At 37.2% G+C, this 26,961-nt stretch overlaps 1 protein-coding gene across 3 annotated transcripts in view; it reads right to left on the bottom strand.

Moving 5' to 3' along the window:
- The window catches only part of cd34 (CD34 molecule), a 29,595-nt gene extending 18,861 nt beyond the window's left edge, over nt 1–10,734 (bottom strand). For all 3 annotated transcript variants that reach the window (XM_053482591.1, XM_053482593.1, XM_053482592.1), the window contains exons 1-2: nt 10,530–10,734; nt 901–1,035 (exon numbers count right to left, since the gene is read on the bottom strand). In XM_053482591.1, the coding sequence (XP_053338566.1) occupies nt 901–1,035; nt 10,530–10,620 (226 nt within the window). In that variant the 5' untranslated portion in view covers nt 10,621–10,734. The remainder of the gene's footprint in view (nt 1–900; nt 1,036–10,529) is intronic.
- Nucleotides 10,735–26,961: the final 16,227 nt, after the last annotated feature.

The following is a 26,961-nucleotide window of genomic DNA, read 5'->3' as shown; positions in this document are numbered from 1 at the left end:
TATATATATATATATAGTCCTGCTCACCATTATTGGCACCCCATTATTGACACACCTCTAAGATGTGTTCTTAGACACATATTACATTAACATTAAATAATTATTTTTGTACCCTGCCTCGTGTCATAAGCCTCCTGGGATAAGCTCCAGGCCCCCTGCGACCCTAAATACAGGATAAAGCGGTATAGAAGATGAACGAATGAATAATTCCAAACTTAGAATGTAGAAAGATCTAAACTTTAACTCAAGCTAATTAAAAATAAAAATTTAAATCCAGTAAGGCAGATGTTTGTCAACTTTTATAAGTCAGGCAATGGCTACAAGATAATAGCCTATCCTTGCCCATATTTACAGTCAGAGGAATCATTAAGAAGTTTAAAACAACTGGAACAGTGTCAAGGCTTGACACGGACCCAAGTTTATCTTGCCACCCCGCACAGTAAGAAGGATGGTAAGAGAAGTAAAAAAAAAAATCTCCAAATCTCATCAAAGTGTCATCATGGGGTCACAAAGTATCCATAAGAACCATCAGACACTATCTACATGCCAACAAGCTGTTTAGCTGTGGGAGGCATGCATAGAAAAAGCCTTTTCTCACCTACAATCACAAACATAATTGTCTGGAGTTTGCTGGGACTTCATCTGTGCTGTCTAAGAGACTAAGATAGAGCTTTTTTTTGGCACTAAACGCTAACTAAGTGTATCTAACAAAATATGAGTATGTGAAAAACCATCTCATGCCCACTATGAAGTATGTTGGAGGATCTGTGATGCTATGGGCTTGCTTCTCCTCCAAAAGCCCTGGTATTTATATCAGGGGTGCCAATAATTCTGGCACACATGGTTTCATGTAAAAAAAAAATATATATATATATAATATAATAATATGAGAATTCTTACCCAGGTCTGTGGAATTTGTGCTACTCAGGTCAGTTGAGTCATTATTGGATGCCTGTGTGTTCTCAGGAACACCGGTGAAACTTCTAGTTGTACTTGTTGCACTTGTAGAGAATTGTGTAGACTCACCCTGGCAAGCTAAAGAGAAAATGTTGATTAAGAAAAGCTGAAACAAGCAAATGCAATTGCAAGACTATAATTTGAATGGTACAGTATGTGACAGAATCTGATATGCAGTTTTAACAATGGTTTTAGCAAAATTGTGAAATCAGGGGATACAAAGCATTGTCATCTGTTATCTCTCTCGAAGTGACAACATAGGAAAAGATATTGGAACGTTCCTAAATGTCGGTTTCCAGGTAAAAATCCTAAAACTTTCATTCCATTTTTCTAGGTAACAGGCACAAACATGCTCATTAAGGTGATACATATTGTGTTGGTCACTTCCAAGTGCATTTTACTTATTGATGGAATATAGGTTAGTTAACGCAGTTTAAACATTAATGAATAATAATAATAATAATAATATTTAAGTGTTAGCTAGTTTTCTAGCATGTGTGTGTGTGTTTTTTAATTGTTCCTTAAGACTTAATGGCATGGTGTATTTATGTTACCTAGTGTGTTTAATAATATCAGTTAAGGGAACCTTAACCTAAAATAATACTAATTTCTTTACAATGTTATTCAATTAATAAAATCAAAAATAATTTTTATAAACTTAGTTCATCTTTTTTTTACTGTAGAAATGTCACATGGGGCCTCACATGTCACAATGGCCCAGCCATGTTTGTTACAAAGATAATACACTACAATATAATAATACAATCAAATACTGTATATACATTTTATCCCCATATCCAATCCTCTATCTCAACACAACCTCTAAATCAACATAGAAATTTCACAGGAAAATAACAGCAACAGACACAAGGCATCTGCAAACGGAACAGTCTAATGAGGTTTTGACACACACCCTCCTCCCCCATGGTGTGAAAAAAAACAAAGGACCCTCAGTAATGTATTGTATACTGTAGACCAACATTCTCTTTTAAATTTACATTAACATCAACATTAGCTTGAAAAACATTGTAAGCTCTTAGCTTTGCCAACAACAAAGGAGATTTTGTTGTTTGGTTCAAACTGCAAGGCTGAGAAAACTAATTTATGTATCAACAATTTAAGTCCTAAAGGAAGGATTTTCTGAGACTGGTAAGAAAAATAAAGAAGAAGTTATGTTTAAAATCATTAAATAAAATTAAAGACCTTTCAAACTTTATTTAAAATTTTATTTCACATTTTCAAACTGATTGTCATTAACAGAGGTTTTCATGCACAGTACGGTGCTAAAAATATTAGATGCAGTAAAAAAAATGTGAATGATGCAAATGTTTTAATGAAAGCTCCACATCCGTTAATGACGATTACAGCCAACGGTGGAGCCACCACCGTCATTCCACTGAACATTTAGCGAGTGGAATGCCTAATCCTTCAAAACTGATGGACTTGTTGCCAATTTGCAGAAGAGATGTATCTGTCTATGGGAACTGTGCACAAAATCAATTGTGTACACCAATTGCACACTGCAACATCCACAGCACACACTTCAAGCCATTTTCAAATGTTTGGGCCATTAAAGGAGTTTCTGGAAGGCCAGCATTTTAGATGTGAAGCAGGCAGACCAATCATGTCTGAGAAAACTTTTTCACTTGGTGGGGTTCGTTTTGTCAACTACAGTATTTTCAATCTTAGTCTTAGTCTTAGTCCTGGGATAAATGACCCTGTTAGTTTTTATCATATTTTATTCAATCTTATCCTGTTTTTGTTTAGTCAAGTTTGAGGAACTCTTAAGTATTTCAGTTTAGTTTTAGTCAATGAAAAAAAACAAAAAAAAAAACTTAACATTTTAGCAATAAGATTATCATTAATTAACCCTGCAGTCAATCTAGTCTAGCCAAAACTATTTAAAAAAAAGGTTTTAACAAAATAATAATTTTAACATTTAAAATGTATCCTTTTATCTGATGTTTTCAGCTATATAATTATGATATAATTAGGATATATCCATCACACTGAATAACCATCACAACAACTGCTTTACGCACACACACGTGGTCACAGTGTTATAGTAAACAGTACACGCGTGCACGGATGTGGATTATACCAGTGAGAGACTTGAACTAAGACCGAGCAGGGAAGACGATTACCCACAATTCCGCAGCGCAAGAGAGAGGAAAACCATTAGCTCAGTTGTGATCACGTGTTGCTCGGCGTCAAAACAAGAAACGCATGTGTGATACATGAAACTCGGTAGTTGTAAAGTAAGACTTGCTTATTTTTAAAGTAAAAATTTATAAAAATCTTGTGGTCTTGCACCCGCAAATGGGGTGTTTTTAGTCTCATATTTTTTCGACAACAATATCGCATGCTGATTTCATCACTGTCACTGTTTTTCGTCATTATTTTGGATGACGAAATTAACACTACTTACTTGATGCTACGTAGGCTGCTTAAGCTGCCAAGCTGCTTAAACCATGTTCTCAATGATACATACAATAATGAGAAGTACATGTTAATAAAAATGCAACAAATGTGACATTTACCATCATTTGTAATTTTAAAGCAATGATTAGTGATCATATATTTAAATATATACATAAAATATATTTAATGTATACATCAATTGTTGCAGTAAGCAATAAGCAGTGCTGACTCTGTGCCTTCTATAAGTAAGAGCCTAGTTGAGGACATTCCTGATGGCATTCCATAATACTCAAACTCATTGTCACCTAAGCTTCAGAATGTTGACTGGACACATGCTTGGTGCCTCTTATTAATATCAGAGAACACACTGTCCCACTCATAGCTATCCAGTTCTTTAAATGTATACTAAGAGAATAGGGTAAGGCTTAACATGGGTGAGTCCTTAATAAGTGCATTTAGCAACCCAAACTGATAAAACATCTTTGATATATGTTAAAGCATTTCGTATATAAATAATGTCATAAAGATCAAAGAATGTGTTGACTATGTTAAGCATAGAAAATATCTTTATTTTACAGCTTATATACCACATTATGTTTACCAAAATGTATTTAATAAACCACATTTCACTGTAAAATGTAAAAAAAAATCCTAAAAACTTTCTCAAAAAATATGTTGCTTGTATATAGTTGTTGCCATATTCTGGCTTCCAGTTACTAAAAAAAAAAAAAAAAAAGAAACCCACTCATGGAAAAAAAACATGAATTGTGTGATACTGGCTGGACTGGACCAAATTCCCACTGTTCTTAACACAGCACACTAATTCATGTGGAAGCTTCCAGAAGCTGGCATGTTTATTGAAGCTATAATTTTTTTTTAAGAAAGTGCACAGACTCGTGACAAACAAATGAGTGCTTCTGTTACCTTATAAGTCCATAGCACATTAGTCTTATTCAGAGTGTAGTGTGATGCATCATTAAAAAAATTTAACAACATACTGTATACATAAAGCCAGATTTGCCAAATTAAAGTGAAAAGCAACTTCAGTCAATATGAGTTGCCATAACCGCTTCATGTGCTTTGGAGTCAATTTTGTAAATCTATAAATGTATATTAGAGGGATAAATATTATTTCTTCAGAAGATCATCTATCCCGTATGCAACATGGTACAATGGGTGACTATACAGTCTAGAGGATATGATTAATATCATATTCATACTCATTCTGATTCACTGTGGATGAGATCAGGGTCATCCTAGAAGAGGCCGCTCCCATGACAATAGAACTACATACTTTGAGTCTCTCCAAAGGAAAAAGTGCATTCAAGAAAAAACGTTATTCACGGCAAAACACAACCTCTTGTTTTCCTTTTAATTAGTCAGCGATTTATACATCTAAAATAGCATGTATTTATTTAGATGTCTTTAAAAAAAAAACAAAGACTTCGGAATTTTGGATCTTTATGTTTGTGGTAAATAAAATAATCATTCTCTATTTCAAAACATGATCTCTGGCTTTAAAAAAAAACACAATAAATAAGATGACCCAAAGAGCCTCACTGTTCTTCAGAAGCCCTGAGAGATGTAACAGCTGAATGTGTTTTCCAAATTGGAAGCAGCACACAGAGGGAGCCAGTGTAGTGATGAAAATTGTACTTGTTCCACCCGTGTTATTATACTGTATGTCCTGTCTACGACATGAAGAAGCACTGAAATGATTCCCAGGAATATACAACAATCCCAAAGACTTAAAAATGCTGTCTGATATCCTGTCATAATAATCACAACTCAGTGAAACAATTCCTATAAAAACATGTTCTCAGTCCTCATAAAAGTAATTTTAACTTTTGTTTACAGAAAAAAAAGATTTAAACTACAGAACATAATTGCAGACTTTCTATGGTTATAATTAAACTTCTATTAATAAACTGATTGAAAGGTCAGGTTATTGCCCACAACAAAATGTAAAGCATAAACCTATAAAATGATTATTAATAAAAATAAAAAAAATAGTAATAACCATATGTGGATTTCCCATTTATAACCAATATTATAACCAATATTAAATTATTTAGGCCACCACTTTGGTAGCCGCTTTGTTTCTTCTGCTTCTAATCATCTCTAATCTTGCTCTACCTAACATTCCTTTGGTGTCCAGTTTCAGTAATTTAATTGTTAAAGCCAAACAAACAAATGACCTAGGCAGAGAGGATTAAAGGTCATTGTGAGGGAATCACTGAGAATACTAGTCTTGTAATAGACTCTATGTTTTACTGAGAGAGCTAAACATGTGGCATCTGGCAGGGAGGGGTTTCTCCACTGCGGCAGATGTAAAGGTCTCTATGGAGCTTTTCTCCTCCTTGTGCACTAAAATCCTGGACTTGGCCCTATGCCTGGGGCTCACACAGCTGCTCCACCCAGGATCTGAGAAAGAACATTAGCTTTCCTCATCCTTGCTGTCAACCCCTACTTCCAGATGTTTGTGCAGCAGTCCAGCAGCCTTTGTCCCATCAGAAACCAATGGTTTGAAATCCTAGCTCAAATTCCACAAAGTAAGATTACATTTATCTACAATGACTTTTTGCCTGAAATGGTAGCAACACCTGGACCTGTATAGGTTAATTGTGATGGTTTAAAGTCTACAATCCAACTGTTTTTTAAGAAAATAAAAATAGAGTAAAGGAATTCAATTACCATTGGGCAAGGAATGTTATCTAGCTCCCTTGAGACGTCAAACAAGCTATGACATCAATGCTTGTAAGGTATGTAGAGACCAGGCCTTGTGGGACTCAGCTGGGGCGCTACCCATATTCCAACACAACCCCTTAAATTTAACCACGCAATGCATTGTCCTAAAACATTTACAGAGCACATGCAGTTAATTATATGTAAACCCATGCAGTTTTTAGCATATCTTGTTATGATATGTTTAAACCAAATGCCAGCCTTCCTAAAATGGAGCGCAAGGTTTTTTTTGCTTTATGTGTGTGTGTGTGTGCGCGCATGTGTGTGCTCATTCTCTCATTAAAATAATTGACATTTGCTCCTCGAACCCCCTTCCTATGCAGGACCCCATTTATGATCCAGATATGGGCTTACTTCTGGTCAGGATACTAACTACAACCCCCAACACCCCATACCGCATTACTCGTAACAACATACATTTGTGCATGAAATGGATCCAAGCCCTTTGGTCTTTGGCATATGTATACAGATTCCTGCATGGATCAGCTAACTGGATATCTAAAACTGCAAGCTTAACCTACTCAATTTTTTTTTTTTTTTTTTTTTTTTACAAAAGAAAATGGGGATTGGGGTTTACACCCTCCCTTGTTTTGGCTAACCGTGACAAATCCCCTGGGTTCTTTAAACTGGTGGTTATTGGGGAAAGGCAGCCATGAGAAAGCCCCGGTGCTTTCAGAGACAGGAAAAGGATGCAATCTTATGTTTTCAATTAGCGAGCATTAGATCAAATAACCTCTGTGTTGTTTGCTCAGCGTTAATTACTGGGGCAATTAGTGCAGGAGTTAAAGGACTTTTAGATGTTTATTCCTTATACAAACATGATGCATTTACCAACATTGTTTAATCAGCTCTCTTCATTAACAATGGTGAGGCAGTCATTAGGCACAGAAAAATACAGCCATACAATTAATATATTTATTCCTGTGCTTGTAATATTCCTAATTTCTTGTTACATCAGCTGAATTAAATGCGTTACATTTTTACCCTAAAGTCCCTTTGCTATGGAGGTACAGGTTTTAACACTAGACTGCAAGATGGCTTGCGATTTTCCATTGCTAGTAGAGTTGTGTGTATCTTTGGGCTAATTACACTCTAATGTTTTGACCTAAGTCTTTGGATGTGCATGTTGCCAAAGTTTCTCATTCAAAATGAATGTGCAGTCAGTGTTGAGAGCAAGCGTGTGTTCTCCTAAATGCTTAGCAACTGTAAAATTGTATCGGTATGCCAACAAAGAAGAGAACAAAGGCAATTACTGGGAAAGGAGAAATGAGTACAAATGCATGTTTTCTCTTATTACCACATGCTGTTGTTTTAAACAAACAAAAATTACAATATGGCTTCTTAGTAAGACCTGTGCCCTTGATATTTCTGATTCTCTAGCATTGTGTGCTCTGTTGCTAGGAGTGTGATGCTGTTTGTTTTGTTGTATAAAAATACAGAACTCACCAGCAATCTACTTCTCATCCAGAGTTCTAATAATGTTCCAATTATAACTAATAATATCTGAGGTGGCACAGTGGGTTGACATGCTGTCTAATAGCTGAAGGGTCTCCAATTCAATTCTGCACGTTGCTTAGTGTGGAGTTTTGCATGTTCTTTTTATATTGGCTTATGTTTACTCCACATTCTGCCTTAAGAAAAAAAACATGCCAATAAGTGGGCTATTAACTGAAAAATTTTCCCAAGGCGTAAAGAAATGTATGAAGGTGGTCCGGCACTCTCTCCAGCATGTCTTTGCACCTCATGGTGAATGCTCATTGGATAGACTCAAGCTCCACCCCAACCACTGATTAATTAGTCATGGTAAAGCAATAAATTAGTTCTTCATAAGGTCGTCACCCCATATCACTAATTACCCAATATCTTGATTTCCTAGATTCTTTGAGATTAGGCACACGCAAAGACAGTCACCAAAAGCACTCCACGGTTACATAACAGTTTTGTAACTGTAAGTACGTGAAGATAAGTGTACTTTGCCAAACCAGTTTGAGACTGCAGAAATGAATAGCTGAAGGCCATGAGAAAGTGACTGGCAATTTTTGGCTCATATTTATATCGGCTAGGGACTTGACTGTCTGTCAAAGGAAATGTTCCAGATGTGAGACAGAGTGATAAAGGGCTACATAATTATCTTGCTGTTGCTCATGGGAAGGTTTTTATATTGAAATTTGCCATCTGTCTTGCTTTTATTACAGAAAGGTGACACAATAACGTACATGGACACTTGGAGCCAAAAACATCTCTTCCACTTGTGCCAAGATCGTGCGCGCTTGTACGGTATGGCAAAAAAGCTTTTGAAAGCTAACATCTGCTGCAGTAAACTTCAGCAAAACTGGTTGCTTGGGTGTGGATTAAGTACTGTGCTCCTCAAACTTTCTGCAGGCTGGCTCAGCTGTTGCCAAGCGTGTTGTGTATGTAACTGGAGATGTGGACTGGACTTTTCTCAACATGGGTTGCAATAACAACATTAGTAATAGAAACACACTTCTTCCTGATCACACTGGGTGTGGACATGATCTTCAGAAGCTGGCTATGCCAAAATAATGAGCAAACCAAAACTATATTTAAAAGAAATAAAAAAACAAAAAATCAAAACAATACACACGAAACAACTTCCTATGCTACAAATATATTTTTATAGAAACTGCAATGAATTTCGACATACTGTTATTTTACTGTATATAGTTTGTGTAGATAAAAGGGCAAAATGACCTACACTATATCTTAAAAGAGCAAGATAGGAACAGGCACATGGTCACTCACAAACAATCAGAGGAAACAAGCAAGTGATAGAAAACAGGCCAGACAAAGCATGATGCCTTTCTAATGTAAGCGTCGAAGAAGTTTTGTCCGAGGAATAATAAAGCTGCTACTTATACTTATTTGTTATTTTTTATCAATTACGAATTATAAATTTAGATAATTAAGCAACAGAGTAACTGGCACGCCCTTCTACTCCTGCCATCTTCTTTATGATGCATGTAAACCTTAAAGAATCTTGTTGCTGTCCTGAAATTCAGCAATCTTTCCATGTTTCACTGGAAAGTGAATATTGACCACGCCCAAGCAGAATCTCTCACATTAGTGTCAATTACACAAAGGTATCAACAATGTAACACGCTAGTGGGAATGATCATGCGTGTTTCTAGCAAGGGAGGGGCAGTGCAAATGGTTTCAAAGGTTTATCGATATTTTTTTTTAAATCAACTTAAAGCTCATTAGGTCTTACTGCTGTGGCATAAATACATTAAGTATAAAATGTCTCGAGGAACTAATGTGTTAAATGGCTTTTTATCATAAATATTAAATTGGAGCATGATTGTGCTGCATTTTCCCTACAGAATAATGGTGTGTTTCCATGATGGTTTTGTTGCAAAGTCTACTTTACTGGTAAAGGCTACCGTCTGCTGCCACCAAGTTGTTCCATTGGATAAGAAAAAAAAAAAAGAAAAGAAAAACTGGGCCCTCACATTAAGAACAGTGTCCAAGTCAGACCTCACCCTGCAATTACCAGTAGCACTGCTTGCTATCCCGCTCTCACCTTCAATAGAAATGGGCAGAGTGGGAGAGGCTAGAAATGACTCTACACACTACAGAGCATGCCTGCTATTAACTTGAAGTATTTTGATGCCACCAATCAACAGGCATGCAGTCGCTTGCTCTGTTACAAAACACATACACAACCTCATCCATTTCAGTTGCTGGTAAAATAAACACTCATTTCCTTTGGATGAGCATAAAGTAAACACAGGAACAACCACATCCTTTGTGCAAGAACAACAGAGAGGATAAGACGTTTTCCTTTTGAAATGGCTTGTTAATAACAGCAGAAAATGGCTGCGTACTGCCTACTATCTTCCATATTTCCATCACGCACACACTCACACCCTCTTTTTTCTACACACGGCTCCACCCATTCCATGAGTAGGATAAACTCCATAATTACAGTATGTTCAACGGCAAGTTTCCACTCTGACCCAGCCCTCTTTGTTTCAACTTCCCGCTACTTTTTCAAAATCAGCCTACTCCTGTTGAATATTTACTAGGTACTTCTTTTTACAAATGTATAGTACAGTATATTGGTAAATGTAAAGTTTAAGATCATCCTAGTGAAATTAAATCATTTCAATTCGTAGGTTTTTTTAAACGCCCAATCTGGCTGAATTCTACTCTTCTACTTACCTGAATAAATAAAATGCATAAAAGCAATGGAGAAATTGCTAAAAAAAAAAAAAAAAAAAAAAAATCAGAACCTTAAGCCACAAAAGAAAATGCCTTGATCAAAAACAGATGCAAAATTTCAAACAGGTGGGAATATTTAAAAAGAAAGAAAGAAAGAAAGAAAGAAAGAAAGAAAAGAATAATCATCAGTATGTTAGTTAGTGAATTGTCACTCAAGTACTTACTGTGAAACAGCAGAACACAGAAGACTAAAGTTAGAGCCATCCCTCTCCACATCTCATTCATTCTCCTCATGGCCATCCGCTTTGTGAGCATGCTGCTTTGCGTGAGTGTGTAAGAGAGCGTGTGTTGGAGTGCTGGCGGGGAGCTTAGGGGTTTCCTGTGAGTGAATATGTTCTGCACAGGACACACTGGCAGGATAAAGCATGGTTTGTGCTCTGGTGGTTTTATACGGCCCCGCCACCGCCCCCTTTCCTCCTTTTCTCTCTCTCTCTCTCTCTCTCTCTTTCCTGCTCATGTCCTTTCATCATGCACATCCAGTTTCTCACTGGTTTGTGTAAGTTCAGCTCGGACCATTATTTTTGTGCGATTTTCAATCAAAAAACAGAAACGACGTCTGGCTATAGGTGAATTAAAAGTTTTGGTGCTGGAATGGACAGTAAGCCCTTCTATGTTGTTATTTTGGAGTTCTTCCATGAATCATTATACAATCATTACATCATTATACTGTACACTCATTGTCACCATACCTTCTAGCCAGACCCCAAGTCTCTATGCGTTTAGAACTCACTCATAAGGAAAATAAAACTTAGACAGTCATTTATTAACCATGCTATCAAAATATGAGCATCTATTTTTTTTCTTTGTTAATCTTTTAATCTTTTTTCGTTTTTTTGTTTTTCAAAGGGCACACCTGTTCAAAAGAGGAAAAGCTGCCTGGCTTATTCATCATATCGTGTGCATATGAATTTAAAACTGCACTGTGAGACGTTTTAAACTCTTTTTTCTCTTATTTTTAATCATTATCCCTGGAACACAAGACTGCCCAGATGGAAAATGTGTATTCCAATTAGTCACCATAAAACCACTGTTTGTTTCCCCCAACACAGGATAGTGATTTTTCACATAAAGCAGTGTGTGTGTGTGTGTGTGTGTGTGTGTGTGCTTGTATGTTTTGGGGGAGGGTGGGGGTGTCTGGTGTCCCAGGCTTGAGAGCATCTGGAAACAGGGCTGTGCTTTATGTTTTCTTGGAGATCACTTACAAAGTGGCTTGTTAAACAGTTTGGCCAGATGAGTACAATAGGAGCCTATAGTCTAGCACACAAGTCTCATTTTCTTTCCTTATATGTTTAGGCACAATAATCAGATCCCCTACCAATGAAGAGGCCAGCTTGTAATAACATTTACACAATGTTATTCACCCGAATAACACTTATTTGTTTGCAAACATATCCTAATCTACCTGGTTGTCCCTCTTATCCATTAATGACATTATTATACCCTTACCAATTAATATCAAATCCACATTTCAAGAAAAGTGATGCCCATAAAAACCTTACAGAATATGATAGAAGCTGCAAAGTCCTTCAGTGTATCACTGTTATTAGTTATTTTCTCATGCTTTGCCAAAAGTGCTCAGCGTGGATGTTTCCACATGATGTGCTTAAGGGTGATGCTTGAATCACAAGGCTTGTGATTACGTTCATGAAATGAGCATATCCTTTAGGCAGAGTTTTCAGAATTGCATAATTTATACTTGAATACATTCTTTTTTATTCATCAATTTAACAATAACCCTCCTGACATTAAATTCAGCCAAGAGATGAATCTTATCAGTCTAACCTGCATCAAGCAAAGAAAACAACTATAAGATTTGAAATTATTGGATCGGCTAAAAAACCCTCCATGACATTGTTAAAACCGTACTATGTGGAGGGATAGTGCTTAACTGCCAATTTTATTCAAAAGAATATGATAAAAAAAAAAAAAATTAACAAATGAAAGTTTCGTAAAAGTTGCATTGTAACAAAGTCAGCAGCAGAAATCAAAGCTATGTTTAATAGTTAAAGTGAGATCATTTCCACACATACATTTTAATGAGAACTCACAGGATTGTGTTTAAACAGCTGCGTGACCATAGGACAACCACTTGTTAGAGTAATTAATCAGAAAAAAAGTTTGCTAATGGGGGGTACAGATAGGACTTTTGGGCAATTGGAAATGTCATGTGATCCACATTAACCATGTTCCAGAGCAACTATCTATCTATCTATCTATCTATCTATAATATCATACATGAGGGTATATATGATATGCAATATATGTATGCAAAGTGTATAGTATGCAAGGTGTGTCAAAAATAACTCTAAAGACATCCAAACTATGAAGAAACACTTATTGAATTAAACAAGAACAAGTTAAGCACCCCAGAATATGTTATAGATTTTAGATTATCTAAAGTCTAATCTGACTGGCAATAAGTGATACCTCAGATTAAAATTATATACCAGTAATGTCAGTAAAATTATATGGCAGTAAAATATGGGGTCCCACAAGGGTCATTTTTAGGACTTCTGCTGTTCTTCTTATACATGCTTCCCGTAGAAGACATGGAATTAGTTTCAATTGCTACTGTATGTTAATGATACTCAGTTATACATCTCATCAAAACTAGATAAAATGTGTGTTCAAGATATAAAAGATTGGATAACTGATAATTTTCTCTTACTAAATTCAGATAAGACAGAAATATTACTTATTGGTCCAAAAACCAGTACACAAAAGATCGCACAATGCAACTTGCATTTAGAAGTAGGTACAGTACTATTACTACCTGCTCAACAGTGAAAGACCTGGGTGTAATATTAGATAGCAACTTGTCCCTTGAAAATCATATTTCCAATATTACAAAAACAGCCTTTTTTCATCTTAAAAATATTACCAAGTTTAGAAACATTTGCTCTGTATCTGATGCAGAAAAGCTATTTAAAATTAACTGCTTTAATAACTAAATTAATAGCTTAGTTAAATTCAAGTTCTCACCAGATCAAGAAAATATAATCATATAACCTCAATACTATCATCCCTCCACTGGCTACAGTACCTATGCACATAATTCATCCCATAACCTCATACTCCAGTACATCTAAATGCAAGGTCTCATATAGTGCTGCTAATATAATGAACAGCAGCTACGCTAATTCTTGTCCATCTGTTCTTTCTTTTTCTACCCATTTTTCTACCCAGGCATCTGGAGATTGTGCCAGGTCCAATGGCGAAGGACCACCTGCAGCTGTATTCTGCTTTGTAATGGTTTAAGAGCTACACATGGTGCTCCTGAGCTCCCAGTGATCCATACCCTCTCTGCCCTCTGCACCTGTCTGACTCATCCTGGTGCCAAAATAGACTCCATGTTAACTTAGATATTTTCTGTTATATTAAACTTCCAACTGCCTAACACACATAATATCTGCATAAAATTTCTGCTAACTGTTATGACCCAGTTGAGTCTGGTTCCTCTTCCTCTTAAAGTTTCTTCCTATTGCTAAGGAGGTTTTCCTTGCCACCTTGGCTTGCTACTCAGGGACTATCTAATCATCACTATCTACTCATTATGATCTTCTCACTCATACATATTTCCATAATTTTTGTGGGGATTTTGTTAAGCTGCTTTTAGAAATGGTCATTGTTAAAAGCACTATATAAATAAAATAAAATTGAATTGAATTGAATTAAATAAAGTAGCTACATTTAGCTTTGATGGCAGCTTGGCACACTTATGGCATTCTCTCATTATATTTATGAGGTTGTCACCTGGACTGGTTTTCAATTCACAGATGTGCCTTGTCAAGAGGTAAATTGTGACATTTCTTGCCTTCCTAACGTGCTTTAGATTATCAGTTGCACTGTGCAGGGAAAGGGCGCAGGTATAATACTGCTGCTACAACTACTGTGCAAATCCACTGTATAGCACAAAGCGCTCAAGTAAACAGAAAAGACAGTCCATTATTACTTCAAGAAATAAAGTTCAGTTAATCCGAAAAATATTAAGAACCAAAACCATCAATCACTTTAATGAAACTGGCTCTCATGAGGACCGTCCCTCAAGTGCTTCAAGTTTATTAGAATAACCGGCCTCAGAAACTGCCGATTTATAGCACCTCCATTTAGAGACCATATAAATGTTGCATGAAGTTTAAGCAGCAGACATATTTTAAAATCCACTGTTTAGAAGAAACTGCATGAGTCAAGCCTTCATGGTCGAATTGCAGCAAAGAAACAATTACTTCAAAAGAACAACAAGCAGAAGAGATTTGCTTGGGCCAAGAAAAATGAGGAATGGACATTAGACTAATAGAAAACTGATGAGTCCAAATTTGATATTTTTGGGTTAATTCCTGTGTTCCTTTTCAGACAGTTCCTGAATGTGTGGTTTTTACTGCATGGAGGAAGAGTTGTGATAGTGTTAGGTGCTTTATCGGTGACACTGTTGTTGGCTTAGTTAAAATTGAGAGCACACTTACAGTAACCAGCATGGCTATCACAGAATTGTCACCTTATCTGATTTGCACTTTGTAGGACCATCCTTTGTTTTCCAACAGGACAATGACCCCAAGAAAGAGAATGATGGAGTGCGTAGAACAGTATTCTCTGATTTTGTTGACCATAAAATTGTACTTTTGTTCTGTCATAACTTCAATGTCTTCAATATTAATATACAAAGTTAAAAAAAAAACACTGAATAAGAACATGTTCAAACTTTTGGTTGGCAATGTACATACAGTATGAGTAGTATGTTTTTTTTTAAACATAAGTGTCCATACTGTAAGTAACAAATTTGTAGGTCACCTTTTCCAGCAAGCGGACATTAGGGACACCACAGCCATCAGAGGCAGCACACAATGCTGTTTTTCAGTAAATATGAAGCGCTACCCACTCACATGGGTTGGGGTTAAACAGTTTAATAGAGTTTCATCAGTGGCATGAGCTGGAAAATAGTTTTGAAATTCATGTTCCCAAAAAAGCTTGATCTGATGTACAGTATAAAACCCTTAAACTTCACAAGACCCCATCACTTACTTACAAATGAATGTGTAGTTAAAATTCCAACAAAACAGTGCCAGATGCAAGAAGAACAATCGTATTCATGATTTGTAATATGCCTTTGGGCACCACATCACACACACAATTATTTTTGAAGTTCAGAGGAAATGAATGTATCGTTTGTCTAAATGGCAGACGGTAATAGAAGATTTGAGCTTTGGGAAGACTGGGAGAGGGAGATGGGAATTGCCCTGGCACTGTATCATCTTGTATTCGAGGCCTGTACATCAGAATTACATTAATGCCTGTAGTTTTGTCAGTTTGTTTACATACTAAATTATACATTTGAAAGTTCATGTGCATGTGTTCACATAACCATACGCACACAATTGTATATGACTACTTTTATATTATAACCTTAACCTACGTGATAACTAGGACTCAGTGAATACTTTGTTTTAATTAAAAAATAAAACAGCAACGCATTAAAACTCCCTGGGTTAAACACATTGTTGTTTGGACATGTAATTCCACAAGGAGTTAAATACAAGTGTACACATGGCTTTAATTACCACTGACAAGGAATAGCATTTGTCAGAGGGTAGTTCAGGGATTTATATTTTCAGTAACATTAATATTCTATACAATTTATTATACAGTATAATATACACTCTGCATCATACCATATGTATAATGGTATTTATCTTGATTTATCTCCCTTTTACTTTAACTCCAGTAAAGAAGTGGAGGGTGGAGAAGAAACATGGTGATTGTTTGTAGATGCACTCCCACTAAACTTGTGCATCTGTTCGATCTTCATAATTAAGGATTACATATTTGAACAGAGAACAGGGATATTCTGTTTGTAGTAGGAAATAAAAACCCAGAAGGAGCAATAAAGAGAATGAAATACAGCGTAAACTTTGAACCTTTAAGGAACTTGGGATTTCAGGTTTGGTTTGGTGTTAAAAACTGCAAGGCTCTGTGTTCAGGTTTCTAGTGGCAACTTGAAACCATCCAAAATAAAGACTCTTTAATATATTTAACAGAATAATGAATAACAAATGCTTAGTTGTAAATATTTAATAGGCAGTTACAGACTTACCACACACGTGAACAATAACTGAAACATTGTTATGTTGCCAGACTTTGGCATCCAAATCTTCCAAACAGCAGCATGTCCACATGGCCTTAAAATTTGATTTTAAAAAATGACTTCGACAACATACAGGTATCTGCTGAGCTAGCCTCTTGACAGTACAAGCAAAAGGGTTGATTGCCTGCCACGTGGAAGACCCGGGTTTGATTCCCTGACAATGCCCAAATCTACGCCACCCCACTGAATGGAGCGCTGGGCCCAAACCCTTATAGAATAGGAGGGTTGCAAAAAACCTGTTGTGTGCATCAAATGGTCTGTTGTGGCGACCCCTTGAAGGAAGTAGTTGAAAGACCAACAGCAACATTTTTAGTAACTGCCCTGGAACATTGGTGTATGAGGTGGGGATACACCAGTAGGGATGGACCACTAGTGAGCACGCATTTCTACCTGCCAGAGGTGTTCTAGCATGAAAGCACACAAGAAAGCTGATCCCTTTCTTCTTCTTGTGTTAACTTCAATATCTTTGGAAGTTCTAGCTTACTTTCACGACCTTGTGGACTAGGTTTATCACCTCCACAGTTACATAAAAGAGCATGTTGAGACTTATTAACGAAGAAGCGCTGTCATTGGCATTCATATACTTGTGTAACCATGTTTTAGGCATAAGACTATAAATTCAGTATTATTTAGAGGCGAGTATAAAGAGATACCATGGAATCTGAGTGGATTCGCACTAAATGTCAGTAACAGCAACTTCCACAGTTACCCATTGCTCTCTTTTCTCTATTATGGACCTGTAGCTGCCAATCCAGAAAACTAATTATTATTTACAACCCCACAGCAGTCAAGCGCCTACCAACGTTAAGGCAGTGATTACACCCTGCACTGTATTATGTTTGATCCAGAAACATGGGTGGACTCCACCTGCCAACCCCTTCGGACATAAGATCGACACATCAAATTTCTCTCTTTACGAAAAAATTTAATAAATGAATAAATACATAAATAAATAGAACCTTGACCTGAACAATTTCTCTTAAATATAGTATTAAATCAATGGGATCCTTATAGCATGGCTCTGGCGGATATCATTTTTGACAGAAATTACAAAACAGTTTGTGTAAGGGCGGGAAACAAACGCCGTAAATTAAGCAAGGAAGAATGCCAGTAAATACGCTCCATATTTGGAGAACTGATTTAAAGGTTGGAGGTGTAATTGGAGGAAAAATATGCAGCACACAGTCATTAGAGTGCAGCCGGGGTTCATGTTAAATAAATGTCCTGCAAACCCATGTCGGGAAAACGTGTGCCAGGAAGCTTCTAATTCTCAACATGTAACTGAACCAAAATGCCAGCCTACTTGGTTCCGGGTATTCATCATGTGTGTGTGCTTTAAAAAGCACGATGTGTAGTTTCCTCAGTTATTTATTGTAATCACAGAACAATGTGTGTTTAGGCAGAGGAACTCTCTGAACTATTTAGATTTCACACACACTCACTTACACACACACACACACACACACACACACATACTTAAACACACACGCACGCACGCACGCACGCCACACACACACACACACACACACACACACAATAAGATGCACTGCTATTCCTGTTACACACAAAAACAGCTGAGCTGGTCGTGTCATATAAATATTTGAAGCAGGCCTACTATCCTCCTTTCTTGAGATATGAGTAAAATAAAATTAAGCAGTCAAAGATTTTCCACCAGAAATATAAGGGAAGAAAAAACAGTCATAGAAAGTGAGATGAAGGAGCAGAATTATTACGGTTACATCTACATCTCTTGGTGTAATAACTGTCAGCATGATCGATTTGTTGGTTCTTTTATGCTTCATATCACTTAAAGCTTAAAGGTTTTGTTCTCTTTTTACTGACGTTTATTATTTTTGGATTCTGTATCTGAGTGCTCTGACCTGATATGTCACCATAAAATACAGTGGGGCAAAAAAGTATTTAGTCAGCCACCAATTGTGCAAGTTCTCCCACTTAAAAAGATGAGAGAGGCCTGTAATTATCATCATAGGTATACCTCAACTATGAGAGACAAAATAAGAAAAAAAAAATTACATTGAAGGTTTTTTAAATAATTTAGTTGAGAATTATGGTGGAAAATAAGTATTCGGTCACCTACAAATAAGCAAGATTTCTGGCACTCACAGACCTGTAACTTCTTTAAGAGGCTTTTCTGTCCTCCACTCGTTATCTGTATTAATGGCATCTGTTATCATTATAAAAGACACCTGTCCACAACCTCAAACAGTCACACTCCAAACTCCACTATGGCCAAGACCAAAGAGCTGTCAAAGGACACCAGAAACAAAATTGTAGACCTGAATCTGCAATAGGTAAGCAGCTTGGTGTGAAGAAATCAACTGTGGAACAATTATTAGAAAATGGAAGACATACAAGACCACTGATAATCTCCCTCGATCTGGGGCTCCACACAAGATCTCACCCCATGGGGTCAAAATCCCAGAACCACACAGGGGACCTAGTGAATGACCTGCAGAGAGCTGGGACCAAAGTAACAAAGGCTACCATCAGTAACACACTGCGCCGCCAGGGACTTAAATCCTGCAGTGCCAGACGTGTCCCCCTGCTTAAACCAGTACATGTCCAGGCCCGTCTGAAGTTTGCTAGAGAGCATTTGGATGATCCAAAAAAAAGGATTGGGAGAATGTCATATGTTCAGATGAAACCAAAATAGAACTTCATGTTTGGAGGAGAAAGAATGCTGAGTTGCATCCAAAGAACACCATACCTACTGTGAAGCATGGGGGTGGAAACATCACGATTTGGGGCAGTTTTTCTGCAAAAACACCAGGACGACTGATCCGTGTAAAGGAAAGAATGACTGGAGCCATGTATCATGAGATTTTGAGTAAAAATCTCCTTCCATCAGTAAGTGCAGTGATGATGAAACGTGGCCGGGTCTTTCAGCATGACAATGATCCCAAATACACCGCCCAGGCAACGAAGGAGCATTTTAAGGTCCTGGAGTGGCCTAGCCAGTCTCCAGATCTCAACCCCATAGAAAATTTTTGGAGGGAGTTAAAAGTCCTTGTTGCCCAGCAACAGCCCTAAAACATCACTGCTCTAGAGGAGATCTGCATGGAGGAATGGGCCAAAATACCAGCAACAGTGTGTGAAAACCTCGTGAAGACTTACAGAAAACGTTGACCTCTGTCATTGCCAACAAAGGGTATATACAGTAACATTAAATTTTGTTATATATATATACTATACCTGAATTCTGTGGTTGCTTCAACTGCTCAGGTCTAGACTCAGCCATGTTATATGGCAATAAAATTAAATAAGCTGATTACCTGAATGTACTGAATAAGCAGATTATTTAGTGTTTTTTGGGGGATTTTTCAAGACAATACTCCCATCATCAATACAAGATTTTATCCAAAAAAAGAAAACTGCTATAGCAGAATTATATTTGTCATGTTGCGTAAGGCTGTCAAAACAAGGTCTCTTTTTTTGGCCAGGCAGTGTATTTGGAAGGCTTTTACACATTTAGTTATACAAGAGGGGAGACAAGTTGCGTGACAAGGATGAAAGAGGACTCAGATTACACTCTTGTATTTCTAACTCTAAAGAATTCATCTACTGTGATTAAACTGTCTCTAGATTTATCTCTTAAGTGGCATTAACAGTGGTACTGTATAACTGTTAAAAGTATTAACATTAAAAAATATTAATATGAGTAGTGTAAGGGCCTTGGTCTTATGTGACTGTGACCATACCTAAATGTTCTCTCTCGCTTCTGAGCTGCCCTCCGGACCTGACTGACTCATCCTCGTGTCCCATTTCTGGTTGGAGATCTTGTTGCATGAAGGCCTTTGGCTTGCTACTATGATGACCCTGTGTGGTTTTGTTTGGGATGTGTGTGATGACTGGAGTCTTGGGCTCGACTGATGCAGACAGCTTTTCTCTGATGGCTTATCTGTTAACAAATGAGGATGGGTTTCCTGCTGAGCCTCGTTCCTCTCAAGGTTCTTCCTTTGCCATCTCAGTGAGTTTTTCCTTGCACATTGTTGCTCTCGGCTTGCTAATCAGGGACAATCTGATCATTATGATTTATACATATTTTGTCACACTCATTTTCACATTTTTTAAATGCAATTTCCATTGTTAAAAGTGCTGAACTGGCCCCTCACCTCCCAAGCAGAAGGCTTGGAAAAACCTGTGCCATGTTGAATGTGCAGATTGGATGGTCCACTGTAGCCTCTTAACAGGAGCAGAACCACAACAACAACAGCCATATTAATAATATTTGTTTTTCTGTAGTTACTGCAGAATATTGAATTGCATGGCTCAAAAATTGCACCACCGTTTTGTAATTTATTGCTGAGAGGCAGCAATGAAGGGCAGACTTGATGATCATAGCTTCTTAAGAGCTTTTTTAAATTTATGTATGGATTTGGCAGACACCCTGTTCGGAGTGATTTACAGAAATGCTTTGAAGTCTTTATTAAAAAGTATATCCTGACACAGACTATGAGTACTATCAATAAAGAAAAAAACACTTATTACAATTTTTTTTAATTAACTATATTATTTTTCTCTGACATGAGTATATCCATACAGATTTTCTTTACTTTATTTATCAGTAAAAGTTTTCCATTATTTGTCACAGAAACTACAGTAAAATGAAGTACAGTACTCAATTCAAAGATTACCTGCTTTAGAAATATTAGTTGATTCACTTTAATTTAATAAAACACAAATGTCTCTTTCACTATCTCCACAATACCATATTTATCAGGCCTCCTTCTTTGTTTTCTTCCACACTTATTGTCTGCAGCCTGCACTAGAGTCGATGCAGATGTTTTACTTTAGCAGCTGTCTCAAATGGGAAAAGCTCCGAATGCTAATAAACCGAACCCCACCACGCCCTACAGAGCACATAGCCTCAAATGTCTGAGAGACAAAATATACCTCATATTTAGCAGATTTATGGACCCAGTACAAACCCAAGAACATCAACATACTGCCAATAACACACATGAACGCACAAACGCACAGGCATGAATAACACAATACTTAAATATTTTAGCAAGAACTGATAAGAATATAATTACAAAAACAATGACTTAGAAACCAGCACTTATTCAACAATAATAAAAAAAAAAAAAAGCAATTTAAAATTTGGTAATTTTTTTATGTTTTTTTTTTTTTTTTTTTTCTGTTAGGAGTAAGGCTTCAGAAGGAGGATGTCACTGTTGATTCAAAGCATGGTCATGATTTACACACAATCACTCAGAACCAGTCTGCACAATTTAAATTTTCTCCTCATTTCTTCCTGCCTCAGAAAGGCACCGTTAAAAATTTGGTCCTAGTTTTGCGTCTTGGCAGAGGTTATAAAGGGATACAGTATATCTCAGGATTTATCAAAGATTAACATGAACTACAGAGCGTTTCAGACGGACAGACAAAGATACTCAGACGCTTTTCCTGTACTGTAAAGTGCTGGCCCGTGTTAGTTTGTAGCAACAATGTAAAAAACACATTTACCCTGCACAAATATCTCTGTTATACAGCTGGTTATCAAGTGGGAAAGTCAATTTGTTTAGACAGACTGTCCAAAAGTTCACGTCTACACATGGAAACTGTAGATCTAGGTTATAGCTCCCTCTATTGAAAAATCTGTCACATTGTGTGGACTTGTTCCTGAATGATGTTCAGTATCTCAGCAATTGCACCGTTATAGTGTTTAGATTGATTTCCCCCCAGATATTTAATAACTCATAAATCTCTTAATCCATTAAAAGAAAGCACAGTCTGTATTTCTGGTGGGCAGAATAGGTTTCACAAAAGGAGGATTTTTTGAAACATAAAAAAAAAAAAACATCTTAAAATAAAACATAAACAAGGAATTGCTTCTATTTTTTTTGTCCCTTGTTCAATCCAACTTTTTTCTTTCCATTTTTTTTTTTTTTTTAGAAAGCTTATATTGTTTATATTCTGTGCAGGGAAAACAGAAATGCTTGTTATTCATGAAAGTAACTGTGAGTAGCCAGATGGGCCAGTCAGTCTAAAACAGACAGATGTCTAAACCCATGTGAAAAACAATTCAGTAATGGAACAGAATAAGACATGTTTATGAAGGTTACATAATCAGCATGAAGATGAATGTCATAAAATATTGTATTTTTCAATGATAACACTTTTTCCTCCCCTGGGGCTAAATGAATGTACAACAGCTTTAATAAGAGAAAATAAATCAGCCATAACATTATGACCACCTGACTAATATTGAGTAGGTCCTCCTTTCTGCAACTAAAACAGTAATGCACTGTGTGTTCTGAAGTCTTTCTATGTTGACCAGCATTAACCTTTTCATGAATTTGAGTTTTAGTAGTTCTTTTATTTAATCAGACTACATAAGCCAGCCTTCTCTCCCCATATGAATCAGCGAGCCTGAGCCTCCCATGATCCTGCCAATGGGTTACCGGTTTTCCTACCTTGGAACATTTTTGGAAGGTCCTGCATCCCTCGATTTTCAAGAATCTCATTGAATATTTACTAATATAATATTTTATTTTACTCACTGAATATTTCCAGTAACAACTGCAGTGGCCTCCTCAGCTGGGATCATCATTCACAGACATACAGCCTTCCTTTAAATGTTTGCATCATTCAAATGTTTTACTGTGGCTAGGAGTCTCATCACTGCACTGTGCTTGAAGGCTTCTGTACAGCCAATCAGTAGTCAAAAGGCAATTTTACTCCATCTTTTACAAGACATTTCATCAGAAGTCCTGGTGTGACTTAAACATTGACTTGAACAATACATGGCTGTGGACTGAAGGACTGCTATCCACAAAAAAGTCCCTGCTCTAAAACTAACACCTTCCAGCTCAACTAATGTTTACAGTTGACCACATGGACAGACAAGAAAGAGCTTTTTAGAGGAAAGTTTTGACCAGAAGTATGTTTGCGGGCATCAAGATGAAGCATTAAGATAAAGCACTTATAGGGTGAAGCTCGTGTACCATCTGTCACCCATGATGGAGGTAGTGTCATGCTTTGGTGTTGTAATGATTTCTAATAGTGTGTGAATTTTTCTAACCACCCTCTAATTGTGCATCCTCATTCCTTATAGGGTATAACTTCCTATAGCCACAGGGCAGTGGTGGCTCAAATGGTTAAGGCTCTGGGTTACATGGTAACTGATTGAAACTTTGGGGGTTCAAGCCCCAGCATTGGCAAGCTGCCACTTAAGGCCTTGAGCAAGGCCTTTAACCTTATCTGCTCTAAGGATGTTGTATCTTGGCAGACTCTATGCTTTGACCCTGGCTTCCTAACTAGAATATGTGAACAAATCATTTTACTGTGCTGTACAGTAATGCACAAGTGACAAATAATTGAACATTCATTTTATTTATTTATTTATTTTATTAGTCTAGACGAATATGCATGTAAATGGCTGGAACCCTTTTGTCTAACTGGAAAATGCCAATCTGCTTTCTATCATCTTTCTGTCTCTGGGTCACCATACATTACATGTTAATGACTTGTTCTTTTGTTATGCATGACACCTTGGCTTAAATAGGATCGCTTTGCTAATAATAAACAGAAAACTTCAGACACATCTGTGCATGTGTGTTTGTCCCTCTCACTTGGTTCAGACCTATAACCATAATAAGGTGCAGTGGATGCATAAAGCTATAGAAATGCATAAAAGTATAGTATTCTTCTTTGTTTAATACATTTTAAACAGTTAAACTGGTGCATTGCACTGCATAATGGTAGGCGGAATAATGAAGGAGGAGGACTACCTCAGAGGTTGTAAAAGCATCAAAGGAGGTTGTGGAATGGACAAAACAGGCTAACATTAAGGTTCTGAAGCCTCAGCTCTGTGGAAAATTTGTTGACCATGCTTAAATGTCAGATCCGTGCCAGGAAGCCAACAAATTTAATCGAACATTTCCTATTTTGCCAAGAAGAGTGGTCAAATAACAAACTAGAATCCAGATGATGGATTCCAGAAGTGTTTTGTTAAAGCACATTCAGCCAAATATTAGGTTTGCTGTATGTAGAATACTTAAATATTTCTATAAAAATTTATGTTGTACAATCATTTTGTCCCAATAAAGGACCTGTTCAAAACATTCTGTGCAAGTCAAATACCACCATGACATTCATGTTTACTGTGCAATCTAATTCTAAATGTACACACAGTTGAACAGTTAAGACTTCCCAAAGAACCATTTGAAATTCACTGGATTGTAATATATTCACAAACAAGAGTTCTACCATAAAAGGAAAAAAGACTGAGTCTTTTCTCAACATATTTTAGCTACGAAAAAAGCATGCAAGGTCAACAGTGATGAAAAACCATGGGAGCATTTGAGGGCTGGGGAATTACTCAGTGACCCAAAGGTCTCAGTGCTCACTTTTAAACTCTAATGAGTAGCCAGCAGCAGAGTGCTCACCAATGAGCCATTCAATACTGCAACATAGTTCAACAGTTATTTGTGTAGCACTTTTAATGCAGGAAAAACAGCTTGGATATACAGTATTGGACCCCCGAAATTTTGAGAGTGACCAGACTCAAAAAAGAACTCGTTCTCTTCTTTGTGAGATTATTGTGTTTGTCGAAGTGTAAAGGCAACCATTACTGAGTGTGTTGTGATGTGCATACTGTAAGTGTGAGTACTGGACAGTCTTTATGATTGATCAGTCTGCACAAACATCAGGATGGTATTCTTATGCAGGAAGCCACCACTAGATGGAACTCTGAGTCTTCTTATGGTTGATGAGCCCAAGTCTGGCACAGGACTTCAAATAACATGATTACGCAGCTTGGTGTGCCTTCTAGTGGATGAACCGGGAATGTTTTTAGAACAAGAAACACTCTAGACAATCATGGATGCAGATCAAAACAAATCCTGCCAAATAGCCCCTTCCAAATAAAGCTTATTCCATTCAAAATTACAAAATAGCCTGAATACACATTTAGAAGGATGACTGCCTGTGGGACTCTAAGCAATTCTGACATTGCAGATTCTCTTTCTCTCTGTATATATTAGTGTAGCACTGTGTGTGAACAGCTGTGTTTCAATGCACATGCGAGTTGAGGAGTGTGTGTGTGTCTGTCTGCCTCATTGTAGGCTTCCTCTGAAGTATTTGCTCTCGGCCTGGGCAGAGACTCACAGGTCCAGCCTATTAAATATTCATCCAGCTGCAACCCTTAAGCCTTTAATAATTCTCAGAGAAGTGTCCTGAAAGCAAGGTCTTACTACCCAAGACACGTTCCCACCTGGACAATGATTTCAGACGTGCAGACAGTGAGACTCGGAGAGAGAGAGAGAGAGAGAGAGAGAGAGAGAGCGTGAGAGAGAAAATGAGAGAGACTGCAGAAAACAGATGGTCTGTATTTAAAGGAGCGGAAATGACATGTGCATGGGGACAGAGGGGCACGAACAACCTGTGTTTAGTTAAACTGATGTCTCTCTGTGTTAATGGGCTGGTCCATAAGGCTAGTGGTATAATTTGTTAGGAATTCTTTAAGTTGTAATCACTTTGTTAACCGGTTATAACGTGCCATGTCCAGGGATGATATGGTAATGAACAGTAATTTTAATCCAATTTAGGATTATCTAATATGGTGGCTTAGTCGCTGTCACCTCAAATCGGTAAGGTTAGGGTTAGAGTCTTGCCACTGGTCTGTATTAGTGGGGTTTGCATGTTCTTCCTGTCTTCTTTTGGGGTGCTCCAGTCTCTCCCACGGTCCAAAGACACGCATCATAGGTTAACTGGGGTGTTCGAATTTCCGCCAGTGAATGATTGCGCGTGGGAGTCTGTGTACAAGTTTGCGTATTGGCACAGAGGTTGGGGTTTAGAGGAGTGTAACTTCCCCTGCAACATTGATCACTGCTGTAAAGTTATTGGCTATCCTGGACAACTATTATCCAGTGATGTTGGGTTGAATGGATAGGTGGATGAATAGAATATTATTTTGGTATGAAGTAATATTCAGCCATGTACAGTACCTTTGTATTTGTACTTGGCAGAATAAAAGTCTGGTACATTTTAGAGCACTCACTCAGACCAAAGAATGTCTGTAGAATGTCAAATTCTGTACAGCACCAAATACTTTTTAAAGGCAGCACATTATTATTGTAAACGGTTCATGAACGGCACAAATTCTGAAATTCCAGGACTTGTCAGAGAGGAAGTACAGACTGATTGACTGATTGTTCCCTGTTGGAACTAATATAATAAAATGTGATGGGGTGCCCTGTAATTGTAAAATAATCAAGAACAGGGTAGTGTGTTTCCAGTATGGTCCTGAATTGGATTATACTACAGCAATTTCCCAGTTCTTACATTTAATTTTTTTTAAAAAGAAGAAACACATTGTACTTTTTTTTATCAAGGTGGCTTAGTAGTTAGCACTGTCACCTCACGCCTCCAGGGTTCGAGGTTTAAATGAAACCTTCTATGTGATAGGGCTTTGCATGCGCACTTGGTGT

This window comes from Clarias gariepinus, chromosome 22 (assembly GCF_024256425.1).
Source record: "Clarias gariepinus isolate MV-2021 ecotype Netherlands chromosome 22, CGAR_prim_01v2, whole genome shotgun sequence".
NCBI lineage: Eukaryota > Metazoa > Chordata > Actinopteri > Siluriformes > Clariidae > Clarias > Clarias gariepinus.
Note: the sequence above shows the minus strand (reverse complement) of the source record. Positions and strands in the feature narration are given on the sequence as shown.